The sequence below is a fragment of the Dendropsophus ebraccatus genome, chromosome 3 (assembly GCF_027789765.1).
Source record: "Dendropsophus ebraccatus isolate aDenEbr1 chromosome 3, aDenEbr1.pat, whole genome shotgun sequence".
Taxonomy (NCBI): Eukaryota; Metazoa; Chordata; class Amphibia; order Anura; family Hylidae; genus Dendropsophus; species Dendropsophus ebraccatus.
Genome location: NC_091456.1, coordinates 188,018,996 through 188,034,892, shown reverse-complemented (window position 1 = coordinate 188,034,892; position 15,897 = coordinate 188,018,996). Strand labels below are relative to the sequence as shown.

The following is a 15,897-nucleotide window of genomic DNA, read 5'->3' as shown; positions in this document are numbered from 1 at the left end:
AGTTCCAGCGGCGGGTCCCGCATCACGGCGCTAAGGTGCCCGGTTTCCGGCTGCTTCCTGGTGTCTGATGCCGCCCGAGACGCTACGTCTCAGGGCCGTTCAGCCACTCAGTGAAGGAGGCGGGATCCGTTTGAAGTCCGCTTGGATCCCGCCTCCACAGTTGTGCCGATAAGAGAGGGCCGTAGTGACTTTGGTGCCAGTCTTTTAAGAGCGAATTCGGTAAGAGGGACTTCCATACCGACTCCATAACAGTGACATCTACAGCAGCCTTATAATGGTAAAAAAAAACTGCTCAGTTACCATGACAATCATGTTGAAATCTGTATTTATGTCAGTAAGACAAAATCGTTAAGGACCTGTCATCTTCTACATCTTCTATTGGACAATAGTGGACATGTGACAGCGTGGATGCTGTCAGTCATTGAGGGCCTGTGAGTTTCTATTGGCAGCTACATTTAAGCTATTTGCATATGTGCAGTGATTGGCTTGTTACTGTGCTGGGCGCTGTTTGTGCTTTGCTGAACATTCTGCCATTAATTTCTTTTGGAAATTTTGAGTCTTTAAATGTAAATTTCTCAAAAATGACAAATCCGATCGAAACCAAAAAATACTTAGCACACCTGTCTGTGCGAGAGCTGTAAAACACAGTTTGAACAGATTCTGTATTGTATTTCGGGCTGTATTTAAAAGCATAAGAAAGCTGGAAAAAGAAGAAATAATACGGATTACAATATCTGGATTTTTCAAGCACTATAATAACAGGGAATGTAGATATTTTGTCCTTTTTTTTTTTTTTTTTTAATGCGAGGACCATGTGGTTTATTTTGTAGTCTTTCTATGAATCTTTATACTACAAGCTCTTATACCACCACATGTCATTATATATATAGAGAGAGAGACATTCATAAAACTCCTATCTTTTTTATTCCTGTACTTGGACTGTATTGGTTGTTTTTACACTTTTATATGTTTTGTGTATGTTAGAACCATTTAGAAACAAAAACGTTAAACAGACTGCAAAAAATCAGTGTGACCCCGGCCTTGGTCATAGTATAGGTAACCTCAGTCCCCTGGAGTAGATTGTGAGCTCCTCCACATTTCTCAGATTTTTCCCATTGGGAGAACAAGTGATCAGCAGGGATGATTCTAGGATAAGATAATCGGCTCTATTATTCTCATTCTGGATAACTCCATTACTCTCAGATGTAATAACAGATATCAGCTCTTTATAAGGGACTTATCAGGGTCCAGAACTTTCCATGTCTGCAATATGTTTAAGCTTCTATTACTGGGAAATAAGAGAAATGGTGTTTTCTCCTTTGCAGATGATTCTACCAGGAGCTCAGGGGGACATCAGATCTCCTCAGAGGATCATATCACACAAGATACATATGAGGAGCCGTCCACTATCCCAGATACATCCTCAGCCCCTCACAGCAAAGATCTCTCATCTCATCCTGTTATACAAGTCCCATCTTCTGATCCATCACAGCAAGCTGACATTTACAGAGAAGACGATGAACATCAAAGAGGAAATACAGGAAAGACTCAGTTTTCATGTTCACAATGCAAAAAAATCTTTGCTCTTAAAAAATATCTTAAGAGACATCAGAAAATTCACATAGAGGAGAAAGCATTTTCTTGCTCAGAGTGTGGGAAACGTTTTGTCGACAAATCAAGTCTTCTTCACCATCAAAAAATTCACACAGCGGAGAAGCCATTTTCATGTTCAGAATGTGGGAGATGTTTTAGAGGGAAAGGAAAACTTGTTGAACACCAAAGAATTCACTCAGGGGAGAGGCCATTTTCGTGTTCACAATGTGAAAAGTGTTTTACTCGGAAATCACATCTTGTTAACCATCAAAGAGTTCACACAGGGGAGAAGCCATTTTCATGTTCAGAATGTGAAAAATGTTTTACTCGGAAATCACATCTTCTTGACCACCAAAAAACTCACACAGGGGAAAAGCCTTTTTCCTGTTCAGAATGTAGTAAATGTTTTACTCAGAAATCAAGGCTTGTTAAGCATCTAAAAATTCACTCAAAGGAGAAGGCATTTTCATGTCCAGAATGTGGGAAATGTTTTACCCAGAAATCAAAGCTTGTTACCCATCAAAGAATTCACACAGGGGAGAAGCTATTTTCATGTTCAGATTGTGGGAAATGTTTTACTGACAAATCAAATCTGTCATCTGATCCTGTTATACAAGTCCTATCTTCTGATTCATCACAGCAAGCTGACATTTACAGAAAAGATGATGAGCATCAGAGACCAAATACAGGAAAGTCTCAGTTTTCATATTCACAATGTGAAAAATGCTATACTCATAAAAGAAATCTTGAGAGACATCAGATAATTCCTAAAAGGGAGAAGCCATTTTCATGTTCGGACTGTGGCAAGTGTTTCACTCAAAAAGCAACTTTTCTTTACCATAAAAAAATTCACACAGGGGAGAGGCCATTTTCATGTTCCGAATGTGGAAAATGCTTTGCTCACGAATCAAATCTTCTTTACCATAAAAACATGCACACAGGGGAGAAGCCATTTTCATGTTCAGAATGTGGAAAATGTTTTTATCACAAATCACATCTTATTAGACATCAAAGATCTCATACAGGGGAGAAGCCATTTTTATGTTCAGAATGTGGAAAATGTTTTGGTCAGAAATCAAATCTTCTTTACCATAAAAACATTCACACAGGAAAGAAGCCATTTGTATGTTCAGAATGTGGAAAATGTTTTTATCACAAATCACATCTTGTTGGACATCAAAGATCTCACACAGGGGAGAAGCCATTTTCATGTTCTGAATGTGGAAAATGTTTTGCGCTGAAATTAACCCTTGTTAACCATCAAATAACACACACTGGAGAGAAGCCATTCTCATGCTCAGAATGTGGAAGATGGTTTAATCGGAAATCAGCTCTTATTACACATAGAAAAACTCACAAAAGGGAGAATCCATTTTCTTGTTCAGAATGAGGTAAATAAATATAAAGGATTGTAAATTCATAAAGGAAATTCCTACTCTTGTTGAACATCAAAGAACTCACACGGGGTGATGCCGTGTTCATGCAGTGAATGTGTGAAGTTTTTTAATTCCAGCACAAATTTAGTTTTTGTTTTAAAGTTAAGTCAAACCTTGTTGATCATTTAAAAATTACAGGTACCATGTTGGATAGAGTGCTGTGACCTATATAACAGTGTCAGCAACTTGTGTCGGGTCCAAGTGCTGACAGATTCCTTTTCAGAAATCACACAGGGGAGAAGTCATTTTCATGCTCAGAATGTGGGAAATGTTTAAACAAAATCTAGTTCTGATTTCACATGAAAGATCTTCTTCAAGTTATATTACCCCCCCCCCCCTTTCCATATCAGGAGTTCTCATCAACATTCCCAGCTTATATTGTGGACATTTTGTATCTTACTGTATAAAGGATTTCTTCATGGTCTCTCCCCTCAAAATTGCATGTTATTGTTTGTGGACAGTGCTATAGGGGTGTGGCCATTTTCAGTTTTTGCGTTTTCATTTTTTCCTTCTTGTTCCTAAAAGGCCATAGCAGTTACATTTTTCCACCTAGAAACCCACATGAGCCCTTATTTTTTGCGTCACTAATTGTACTTTGCAATAACAGGCTGAATTTTTTCATAAAGAACACTGCAAAAGCAGGAAAAAATTCAATGTGTGGTGAAATTGAAAAAAAAAACAACACTTTTTTTTTTCTTTGGGGTTTTGCCCTGGGGTAAAACTGACTTGTTATCCATGTTCCTCAAGTCGTTACGATTACAACAATATGTAACATGTACTGTATAACTTTTCTTTTATCTGATGGCTTGTAAAAAATTCATACCATTGTTAACAAATATATGTTCCCTATAATCGCTCTATTCCCAGGCTTATAGCGCTTTTATCCTTTGGTCTATGTGGCTGTGTGAGGTGTCATTTTTTGAGCCATGATGTGTTCTTTCTATCGGTTCCTTGATTGCGCATATGCGGCTTTTTGATCGCTTTTTATTAGAATTTTTCTGGATTTGATGCTACCAAAAATGTGCAATTTTGCACTTTGGTATTTTTTGGGCGCTTACGCCGTTTACTGTGCAAGATCAGGAATGTGATAAATTAATATTTTGGGCGATTACGCATGCGGCAATACCAAACATGTTTATTTATTTATTTTTTGTGTGAAAATGTTGCTAATTGCGCTCCTGTGTGAGTGCAGCAACTAGAGGAATAGGTTACTCTGCTAGATAGATACACTGTCTAGCTGGATAAAACAAACAGTTGTATTAGTATACACCGAGTGTCTCTCTGTGTTTGCTGGCCCTCTTCCTATGTTAAGTGATGGTATATATGCAAATGGACTGTAAAGCAGTCCAAAAACGTTCCTCTGCCTTGTTTGTATCCACGCAGTGATGGTCGGTGTCTAAAAATAATACAGTGTAGGTGTCACTCACCTAGCGGTGTGGTTTGTCTTAATGTTCTCCACATTGGCTGATTTCACCTCCCGGATATATGGGTAATATTCGGCTGTCTTGAGTCCTCGAAAATATAGTATATATGGGGGGGTTATTTATTTATTTTTATTTATAACATGGGAAAAGCGTGATTCAAACTTTTACTAGGGGAGGGGGCCTTTTATTAATAATAACACTTTTTTTTTTTTTTTTTTTTTTTTACACTTATACTAGAAGTTTGGGTTAGGGTTATTCCCCCTGGGGGACTTCTAGTATATGCACACTGATCTCCCTTTGAGATCTATGCAGTTAGATCCACAAGATAGGCACTCGTTTGCTTTCGGCTGCTGCAGCCAAAAGCAATCGAGTGCCGAGCCGGGATCAGCGCCATCACAGCGCGGACCCCGGACGGTGCTGGAAGCAAGGATCGCCCCTCCCTAACCCCATCACGGGGGGCCATCAACCCCACTAGACACCAGGGAAGCCCGACAGCTAGTATTCAGATGCAGCTGTCAACTCCGGCCGGGTCATGGAACAGCCGGTCTCTGCCAAGATCATCCCAGGCGGTACTGCCGTACCAGCCAGATGGTCTTTATGGCCGTAGTTTTCTGATGCGCACACATCAGCGCGCGCCCACATCAGAACTTCCCCTAGCGCACAATAAAGCAAGCGGCCGGAGCTGCTCGCTTCATTATGTGAACTGACAGGGTTTGTCAGTTCTTTGCGGAGCCGCACGGGATCCCGGCCAGAGCGTATACGATGTGTATACGCTCTGGCCGGGATCCCATAGCAGATAAGGCTATGTTCACAGGCGCATAAAGTATGGCCATACTTTTACGTAGTGTGAACATAGCCATATACTGTACAGTAGTTGTCTTCACAAACCAGCATAACCAGACAGCCCCACCCCTTAGCGGCATGGTGGCGACGGGGGTCTTGCTTTCGGTGGATGCCTTATTTTAAGCTATCCTGTAAACCCTCCACTATGCCTTATTTTTGAAGGATCTCTTATTTTCGGGGAAACAGTATATAGAAAAGGAAAAAACTACAAGTACTGCCTGTGCCCATAAAATTACACCTGGTTGAGAAAGTGAAAAGGCTAGTGCATTGCACACTCCCCTGGTGTAGTCATATGCAAATAGGCACAACACTATTGTTTTATTAGCCACTGAAATATCATTATCCAGATTGTGAATCCACAATAAATCTTGTGGAGAACTACAAGGCCCAGGAAGCGATGGTTATGGATGCACCTCAAGAGTGCTGTCAAATTGACTGTTCCAAATTACAAATTATTATTGTGTGAACTGAGAATCAAACAACCTGAAACATTGATTTTTAAGGTGGATCTCCTTTATTCAAAGATGGCAGCCAGTGTATATATCCTGAAGGCAGGTGTTCTCCTTCAAAGGCTCATGTTAGTACTTCATTGGCTGCGGTACGAAAGGAGTTACTTACATAGCACCAGTGTTTACTTACGCAAGCTTTACGGAATGTAACATCTCTACGTGTTGAGAAGGTCAGCTCCATATTGTACTGGCTTCACTAAATATACAAAATATCACATTCTTAACAGTTCCCCCTTTGAAGCCATTATAGAAAAAAAGGCTAATAACCTGTTCCACTGTGTGTGTGTGTGTTTTCCAAGGTCTTCATCACATTAGGGACAACCCATCTCTGGCAGATAGGCTACCTCTTAGGGGGTTTATACAAATGAAAGTCAAAAGTCAGATTTTAGTCTATTCCTCACTATTATGGAAGGTATGGGGTGACTACTTCTTTGCTTATTGGCTTTAGGCTTTTGGATTCTTATTAATCATCGGAGGTGGTGAAATTGGCGTACGTAGTTGGAGTTGCTTCTTCAACATGTGGAATGGTTATAACATCTAGCTGTTCCTCAAAGACTTGTCCTGGAAAAATATCTATAACCAAGTTGGTTTCAGCCACTGATTTGAGAAGTTAGTGAAAATTGGGCTAAATCTATGTTAGTTCAGTGGATTTGTGATTGGCTCATGAATAGATATGAGGGGTTGTGGTTAATATGTTTATATACATTATGGAGAGACTATTGTCTTGTAGACTGCGTTATGTGACGTGAGAGGGGTGTACATCTCCTCCTCAGAGACCTCAGGAAAATACATAATCTGTGGAGAAACATCTTCTCTTGTCTTTTCCCCCAGGGATCTTCTAGTTAGTGTTTGTGGGAAAAAAAATTTTTATAAAAATATCTTCTCCCCTAAGAAAAGTCAGAATCACTCCCCTTTTCACATTTTATAAATAAAAATAAATAAACATCATTGGTATTGCTGCGTGCGTATTTGCCCAATCTATTAAATTATCACATTCCTGATCACGGACGGTAAACGGCGTAAGCACAAACAAATTCCAAAGTGCAAAATTGTGCTTTCAGAACTCCCCTACACAGTTTGGATAGTACAGAGACAGCCCATACTACGGTACTAATCCAGTCATTGTGTTTCTGCATGAATAACACAGCCGCATAATGTAATCTTCACGGAGGACAATGCTCCAGCTCATTGAGGTCACAGCATCATTAGGGAATGGCTGCTGGAGACTGGGGGACCTCACATGGAGAGGCTGCTGGAGACTGGGGGACCTCACATAAAGCGGCTGCTGGAGACTGGGGGACCTCACGTGGAGCGGCTGCTGCTGAAGACTGGGGGATCTCACATGGAGCAGCTACTGGAGACTGGGGGACCTCACATGGAGCGGCTGGTGCTGGAGACCGGGGGACCTCACATGGAGCTGCTGCCAGAGACTGGGGGACCTCACATGGAGTTGCTGCTGGAGACCGGGGGACCTCACATGGAGCGGCTGCTGCTGGAGACTGGGGGACCTCACATGGAGCGGCTGCTGGACAGTGGAGGACCTCATATGGAGAAGCTGCTGGAGACTGGGGGACCTCACATGGAGCCGCTGCTGTAGACCTCACAGTTGGAGCGGTATGTAATGTCCAGACCTGAATCACATTGAAGACCAAAGGGATGAGCTGAGTAGCTGTGTAGAGGTTTGTAATAGTGATGAGCGAGTACTAAAATGCTCGGGTGCTTGTTACTTGAGACGAATATTTCTTGATACTCGGGTGCTCGTTTCGAGTAACAAACCCTATTGAAGTAAATGGGAAACTCAAGCATTTTTGCAGGAGACCTAAGTTTGGTAGAGGGAACGTCATGTGAAAACCTGTCAACCTCAGAAAATGATGGAAACACCACAGAAATGGACAGGAATCAGAAGGCAACATGTACGGTTGCCTATGAGGATGCCTAATCGCATCATTATGCCAAATTCTGGGCAACAGCCTGGTTAAAACAGAGGAAGGCATATGAAACACCTAAAAACTGTCACAGCATGGCACTGAGAACACAGTGAACCATTAAAACAAAGGGTAGCATATGAACCACCCCAAAGTTTAGTCTGACACAGCATGGCAGTGAGGACACAGAGAACAATTAAAAGTGAGTGAGGTAGCAAGTGAGCCTCCCAAAAATTAGGCCTGACACAGCATGGCAGTGAGGACATAGAGAAACAATAAAAGTGAGTGAGGAAGCAAGTGAGCCTCCCAAAAATTATGCCAAACACAGCATGGCAGTGAGGACACAGAGAACCATTAAATGTGAGTGAGGTAGCAAGTGAGCCTCCCAAAAATTAGGCCTGACACAGCATGGCAGTGAGGACACAAAGAACCAATAAAAGTGAATGAGGTAGCAAGTGAGCCTCCCAAAAATTAGGCCAGACACAGCATGGCAGTGAGGACACAGAGAACCAATAAAAGTGAGTGAGGTAGCAAGTGAGCCTCCCAAAAATTTGGCCTGAAACAGCATGGCAGTGAAGACACAGAGAACCAATAAAAGTGAGTGAGCTAGCAAGTGAGCCTCCCAAAAATTTGGCCTGACACAGCATGGCAGTGACGACACAGAGAACCAATAAAAGTCAGTGAGGTAGCAAGTGAGCCTCCCAGAAATTAGGCCTGACAACATGGCAGTGATGACACAGAGAACCAATAAAAGTGAGTGAGATAGCAAGTGAGCCTCCCAAAAATTAGGCCTGACACAGCAGGGCGGTGATGACAGAGTGACCGAGGTAGAAGTGGTAGCAGGTGAGCCTCCCAAAAATTATGCCAGACACAGCATGGCGGTGATGACAGAGTGACCAAGGTAGAAGCAGTAGCAGATGAGCCACCCAAAAATTATGGCAAACACAGCATGGCGGTGATGACAGAGTGACCAAGGTAGAAGCGGTAGCAGATGAGCCTTTCAAAAATTATGCCAGACACAGCATGGCAGAAGAAGAATTGGATGTTGGCTGAGAATTGAAGGAGGAGGAGATACCAAGAATCTTCATGTTGAGCTGCTTTTCCCGGGTGGACAGTTGAATTCAGGTGAAATCCAGGCTTTGTTCATTTTTATAAACGCCAGCCTGTCAGCGCTGTCAGTTGACAGGCGGGTGTGCTTATTAGTGATGATGGCACCAGCTGCACTGAAGACCCACTCTGGAAAAAATTCACCTGGGCTCAGCGATGCAGTGCTTCAATAAACTTGCTTTATTTGGTGATCCAAAGAACAACGGAGACATGTAGTGCGCTCTCTCAGACCCACGCCAACCCGCTAGTGGCAGGGCAGCCAAGCACCTCCAAGGCGTAAAGCGCCAGTTCGGGCCACGTATCCAGCTTTGCAACGCAGTAGTTGTATGTAGCAGAGTGATCGGGAAGGACGTTGGTATGGTCAGCAAAGTACTCCCTCACCATCTTTCTGAAGGCCTCATCCCTACTCTGTCTTGCTGGGTTGCCATGAAACTGTCAAAGGTCTTGGAAAGTGTTCCCCTGCCCCTTGAGAAGCTGCCTGCTCCACCCCTCTTCTTCCCCACTTTTTGGCCCACAGAACTACGAACTCTAGTGGTGTCAGATGGGAAGTAAATTTTCAGCTTCTTCATCAGGGCCTGTTGATATTGATTCACTCTCATATTGCATTCCTCGGCAGGAATGAGAGTGGAAAAGTTCTGTTTGTACCAAGGGTCCAGGAGGGTGAACACCCAGTAATCAGTGTTGTCAAAAAATTTTTTAACCCGAGGCTCACGGGAAAGACAGCCTAACAAAGTCAGCCATGTGCGCCAGGGTCTTAACACGCAAGAGTTCCCTCTCCTCAATAGGCTGACTCTTAATTTCAAACAAAGTTTCTCGGCACTACTCACAACCGCTAGCGGATTCCATCCTCCAGTGTGTATTGTAGCCAATGTCTCGGAGCGTGCTACAGGTGGTGCACAGACTAAAGATACACAGTCCTTGCAATAATCTATCCAATACAAGAAGAAAAAGTCTGTCTCTCACCCAGGTAGCAAAAATATAGAAGTATCTTTATTCACCAAACGAGTTTACATGGCGTGGATGAACACAGATCAGGCAACAGCTGTTTCGCGTTAACCACGCTTTTTCACAGCCCTGCGTTTCATCATCATCCCCACTCTCATCACTCACTGACTGCGTTAGCTGTATAGTTTGAGCATCGGGACAGATCGACTGCTCCGGTTGCTCAGACTCAGGGAAGGGTCCAGAAAATAGTTCCTGGGAGCATGGTGGTGGATCTGAATCCCTCTGTCAGGGCTGTGGCGGCGTCCCGCCTTGTTCTGCAGCCGCAGTGGTCCACATGCAGGGACCCGGCGCTGCTGCCACTTAGGCCCCTGGGGGCGCCTCGCCTCGCTCCTGTCCGTCGCTGTGCCGGCGCGCGTCCCCGCCTCCTCTAGCGCGTGCGCCGGCTGTCTCAGAGTTAAAGGGGCAGTTCGTCCCTAATTGGTTCTTGCATTCACACTCTCCTATAAATTATAGCCCTGCCCCACCACAGGTGTTGGAGCCTCTACATGCTTCCCATAGCGTTTGGCCCAGCTCCCTGTTGTTCATGACCTCAGTCCTTGTTCCAAGTTCCTGCCCGCTGACCCGGTCCCTAGCTCCTGTCCGCTGCTTAACCCATTGTTCCTGAGTACTGTCTGCCACCTGCGGTTACGCCTACAGACCTCTGCCTGCACTTCTTCTTCTTCTGCCTACTGCTCCTGCCACGCCTCGCCTGCTGTCACTAGCAACCAAGCCAGGGGTAGCGACCTGGGGGTCGCCTGCCACAGCAAGCCCATCCCGCCTTACGGCGGGCTCTGGTGAAAACCAGCGGCCCCTTAGACTCCGCTCCCTGGTGCGGTTAGTGCCATTGCTAGTGACGGTTCAGTGGATCCACGACTCCAGGCGTTACACCCTCCTTTCCCTGGAGGGACCAGGCTGTGGGGAAAGAGGCTGAGCTGCTGGAGCAAGGGTTCCACTCCCTTGGGTAGCGTGGGTGGACTGCGTGGAAGACTGGGTGGTGGATAAGTTACTGGACACATTATCCGCTATCCACGTGATCACCTGTTCACACTGCTGCGGTTTCAATAGCGGTGTACCCTGAGCCCCCGTAAGTTGCACGAGTAAGCTAGGGAGTAAACATCTGCGGTGTGCCACTGCTCCCTCCTCAATGGGTGGTGCTGTGTCACCCTGCCCTGAACCACGGCCTCTGCTAACTGCATCGCTTGGAACCCCACGCCCTCGACCCTTACGCCTGGGGTTCACCATTTTATGGACACTGCACAGTCAAGACTGAGACAGCTGCACTAAAGATCACAGCAAGCCAAGAAAATATATTACTAAGACTACTATTGTAGGTAGTCGTATAGCGTCTGGGTGTGCAAGTGCAGCTATATACTGTCTGCCACTCTCTCACACAGGGCAATCAGTAGTGAGCTTGGATATGCCTTAAGTAACAAATACAGAAATAAGAAAATATACTGTTGAACACTCTAGTTTTTTGGAGGCTGTGGTATACAATCTGTTGGTGGCTGCAGCTATACACTGTGTGACACCCCCTTACACAGGGCAATTAGCAGTGAGCTTGGGTATGGCTTCAGTAAGAAATACAGAAATAAGTAAATATACTGGTGGTCACACTACTATTTGGAGGCTGTCCTATAGAGTCTGTGTGTAAGTGGTGGTCTGTGGTCTATGGCACCTGTTACACAGGACAATGAGCAGTGAAGTTCTATACAGGTGTACTACAAATCACAGCAATACAATATACGACAGCAGCACCACCAGCCACAAAATAATAAAAGAGTACCGAGCACTTCTTAGGTGTCTGTATGCTACAGCTAATGTCCCCTTTCTGCCAGCAGCCAATCAGCAAAGTATGTTGCTGAAATCGTGGTAGCTGCACTGCAAGTCCCAGCCAGCAGTCTGAAGTAATACAAAAAAATAACGATTTGAAGCCCTTACATAGGCTGTTTGGTTTTTTCGCTGGTATTCCCTTCCTACTGGAAAGCTAATTCCCTCCCTAACACTCTCTCTGACAAGCAGCAGCTCTGTCCCTAATCTCTTCCAGTATACATCTGAAGCAAGCACTACCGGCCGCGATTTTTAAAAGGCAGGGTCATCTGATCTGGCAAACCAATCGCTGCTATCGACATGTATTGGTCCCATGTGATCGCAGGATGTACCAAAATGTCTCCTGCATGTTGATTGGCTGAGAAATTGCGCCCAAACTTACAGGAAACGGATGATGAGATTTTCTCGAGTATTGTGAGATGCTCATCCAAGTAACGAGTACCATCGAGTACCCTAATGCTCGAACGAGTACCAAGCTCAGACGAGCATGTTCGCTCATCACTAGTTTGTAACTATGTACCCTAGAACCTCAATGACCTGGGGGCCGCCCTTCAAGTACAGTGGGATGCCATGCCTCAGCAGACAATAAGACTTGTAACCAGCAGAAGACGTCACTGTCAGCTGTAACTGATGCTCAAGGTCACAAGACAAGTTATAGATACAGTGACATGTTGTTGGGGTGTACGGTACCCACCACCGGGGGCGGCTTTTGTTTCAGTAAATTAAAATGAGGAAATTAATATATTCCCCATGATATAATATAACTAGATCTGGAACTTCTTACGATTTACATAAATTCCACCCGCAAGCAAAATATCCCTAATTATGTGTATATCATAATTACACATATACAGCTCAGCTACATGTACATTACACATATACAGCTCAGCTACATGTACATTACACATATACAGCTCTACTGTGTACACATACAGCTCAGCTACATGTACATTACACATATACAGCTCAGCTACATGTACATTACACATATACAGCTCTACTGTGTACACATACAGCTCAGCTACATGTACATTACACACATACAGCTCAGCTACATGTACATTACACATATACAGCTCAGCTACATGTACATTACACATATACAGCTCTACTGTGTACACATACAGCTCAGCTACATGTACATTACACACATACAGCTCTACTGTGTACACATACAGCTCAGCTACATGTACATTACACACATACAGCTCTACTGTGTACACATACAGCTCAGCTACATGTATATTACACATATACAGCTCAGCTACATGTACATTATACATATACAGCTCAGCTACATGTACATTACACATATACAGCTCTACTGTGTACACATACTATGGTATCCTACCATGGCTGCTACAGTTACATACACCCTTTGCAAAAGTCTGTACTTATTGTACTTGTGTGGTGATGAAAGTAGTACTAAAGTTTCCCCACTAGATGTCGCTGTATTAGTTATGTGTATTTGGAAGCTGCACAGCTGAAGTATATTAAGGGTTATTGTTTTTCTGTGTTACACGAATCTGTAGACCAATGGGAACCTGTTCCCAACTCTCTCTTTACTTCTTTTGTTTGCACTCTTCACCCACTCACAGCGCACCTTAGATGCTGGGAGATAGGAAGTCACATGGGTGGAGGAAGGGTCTTTTGTGTTGGACATTGTAGAGGAAGGACACAAGCTAGATAGCTCTCTATAGTGGTCCTCTCTGGCCCTTTCCCTCTGCCAGGTCCCCTTACTCCTCAAGGGTCAGTCTTAGCTAGAACCTCGTATGGGTAGGAAGCAAGACAGTACACCTCTGACAACTTTCTTACTAGTAACGCTACACAACACTATTCACTGTTAAACCCCTCTTAAGAGAGGACAAGTCCAAGTCAACCTCAACCCACGCCATGAACAAGTAGAGTAAAAGAGCTGGACAGTATCCACGACAAAAGCCAAAGAGCTAGAAACTGATCCGGATAGAGCAAAGTTGCGATAAGCCTAGGAACTCTATCTCGCAGCATGGGTGTCAGTAGGGAACCCTCAGCATTCCGCTCATCCCAGGTAACAATGTCTGGGGCCTGTGTCACCCTCTAGGAAGGTTCAGCTGAGTCTAGTGGGCATAAGGTGGTGTGAAGACTATTCAAGGTCAATACACGGGCACAGATCTTCTTCTTCTAAGTATGCTACCTCATCCTCTAACATCCCGGCAGAGTAAAGTACTGCTTGGGTTGGGACTCTCGTGACATCCTCCTCTCCTCTCCACTACTCTTTTTCTTGTATCAACACTACATCCCTACTGCAGATTCAGTTGCTATATTATCAAGTATTTGTCTGGAACTATTGTCAAGTATTTTGAGTGCTTTATCAAGAGAGACATCATAATTGTGTAACCTTGCCTCAAGCATGTACTCTTCAGTAAAAACGAGCTTAAGTTAAAGAGACTCTGTGATCTTTCGCCTTCCACCGACACAACACACAGTAGGGTGGGAGGGTAGCTACCCCGCTCTGGCCATCCATGATCACACTATCCCAAGGGTTAGCAACCCGGCAGGACACTGACCACAGGGGAAAAAGGTACAACTGGCCTTGTCAACTAAAAGCAGGGGTGCCCTCACACCTGTGTGCCAATCTGGCACTGGCGTCACAAAGTAACACCCCAAGGTCCGGCTGTAGCTCAGCCAAACACCTCCGGCGTGGAGTCACACATTACCACCTAGCAAGTGACCGGCTGCTCCTCCGGTCACTACATGTACATGTACATTAGACACATACAGCTCTACTGTGTACACATACAGCTTAGCTACATGTACATTACACATATACAGCTCTACTGTGTACACATACAGCTCAGCAACATGTACATTACACATATACAGCTCAGCTACATGTACATTACACACATACAGCTCAGCTACATGTACATTACACACATACAGCTCAGCTACATGTACATTACACACATATACAGCTCAGCTACATGTACATTACACACATACAGCTCAGCTACATGTACATTACACACATATACAGCTCAGCTACATGTACATTACACATATACAGCTCAGCTACATGTACATTACACATATACAGCTCAGCTACATGTACATTACACATATACAGCTCAGCTACATGTACATTACACACATACAGCTCAGCTACATGTACATTACACATATATACAGCTCAGCTACATGTACATTACACATATACAGCTCAGCTACATGTACATTACACATATACAGCTCAGCTACATGTACATTACACATATACAGCTCAGCTACATGTACATTACACACATACAGCTCAGCTACATGTACATTACACACATACAGCTCAGCTACATGTACATTACACATATACAGCTCAGCTAAATGTACATTACACACATACAGCTCAGCTACATGTACATTACACACATACAGCTCAGCTACATGTACATTACACATATACAGCTCAGCTACATGTACATTACACACATATACAGCTCAGCTACATGTACATTACACACATACAGCTCAGCTACATGTACATTACACATATACAGCTCAGCTACATGTACATTACACACATACAGCTCAGCTACATGTACATTACACATATACAGCTCAGCTACATGTACATTACACATATACAGCTCAGCTACATGTACATTACACACATACAGCTCAGCTACATGTACATTACACACATACAGCTCAGCTACATGTACATTACACACATACAGCTCAGCTACATGTACATTACACATATACAGCTCAGCTACATGTACATTACACACATACAGCTCAGCTACATGTACATTACACATATACAGCTCAGCTACATGTACATTACACATATACAGCTCAGCTACATGTACATTACACACATACAGCTCAGCTACATGTACATTACACACATACAGCTCAGCTACATGTACATTACACACATACAGCTCAGCTACATGTACATTACACATATACAGCTCAGCTACATGTACATTACACACATACAGCTCAGCTACATGTACATTACACATATACAGCTCAGCTACATGTACATTACACATATACAGCTCAGCTACATGTGCATTACACACATATACAGCTCAGCCACATGTACATTACACACAGGGCTCTGCTGCAGGCATATATAACACACACATACACAGCTCTGCTCAACACACATCACACACACACAGCTCTGCTGCATACACATCACTTCAGCTCATCCAGCACAGCAGAGTCCTGCATACACTGAGCAGCAGCCCCTGATCATGTGATT

At 43.9% G+C, this 15,897-nt stretch overlaps 2 protein-coding genes across 2 annotated transcripts in view; both read left to right on the top strand.

Annotated features, from left to right (window-relative positions):
* Positions 1-15,897, top strand: part of LOC138786743 (oocyte zinc finger protein XlCOF22-like) — a 148,125-nt gene that overhangs the window by 20,792 nt on the left and 111,436 nt on the right. The gene's annotated exons all lie outside the window — the stretch shown is intronic.
* On the top strand, positions 1,094-3,889 carry LOC138786738 (oocyte zinc finger protein XlCOF7.1-like). The gene has a single exon (XM_069963749.1). The coding sequence runs from the start codon at positions 1,271-1,273 to the stop codon at positions 2,981-2,983; it is 1,713 nt and encodes a 570-aa protein (XP_069819850.1). The 5' UTR covers positions 1,094-1,270; the 3' UTR covers positions 2,984-3,889.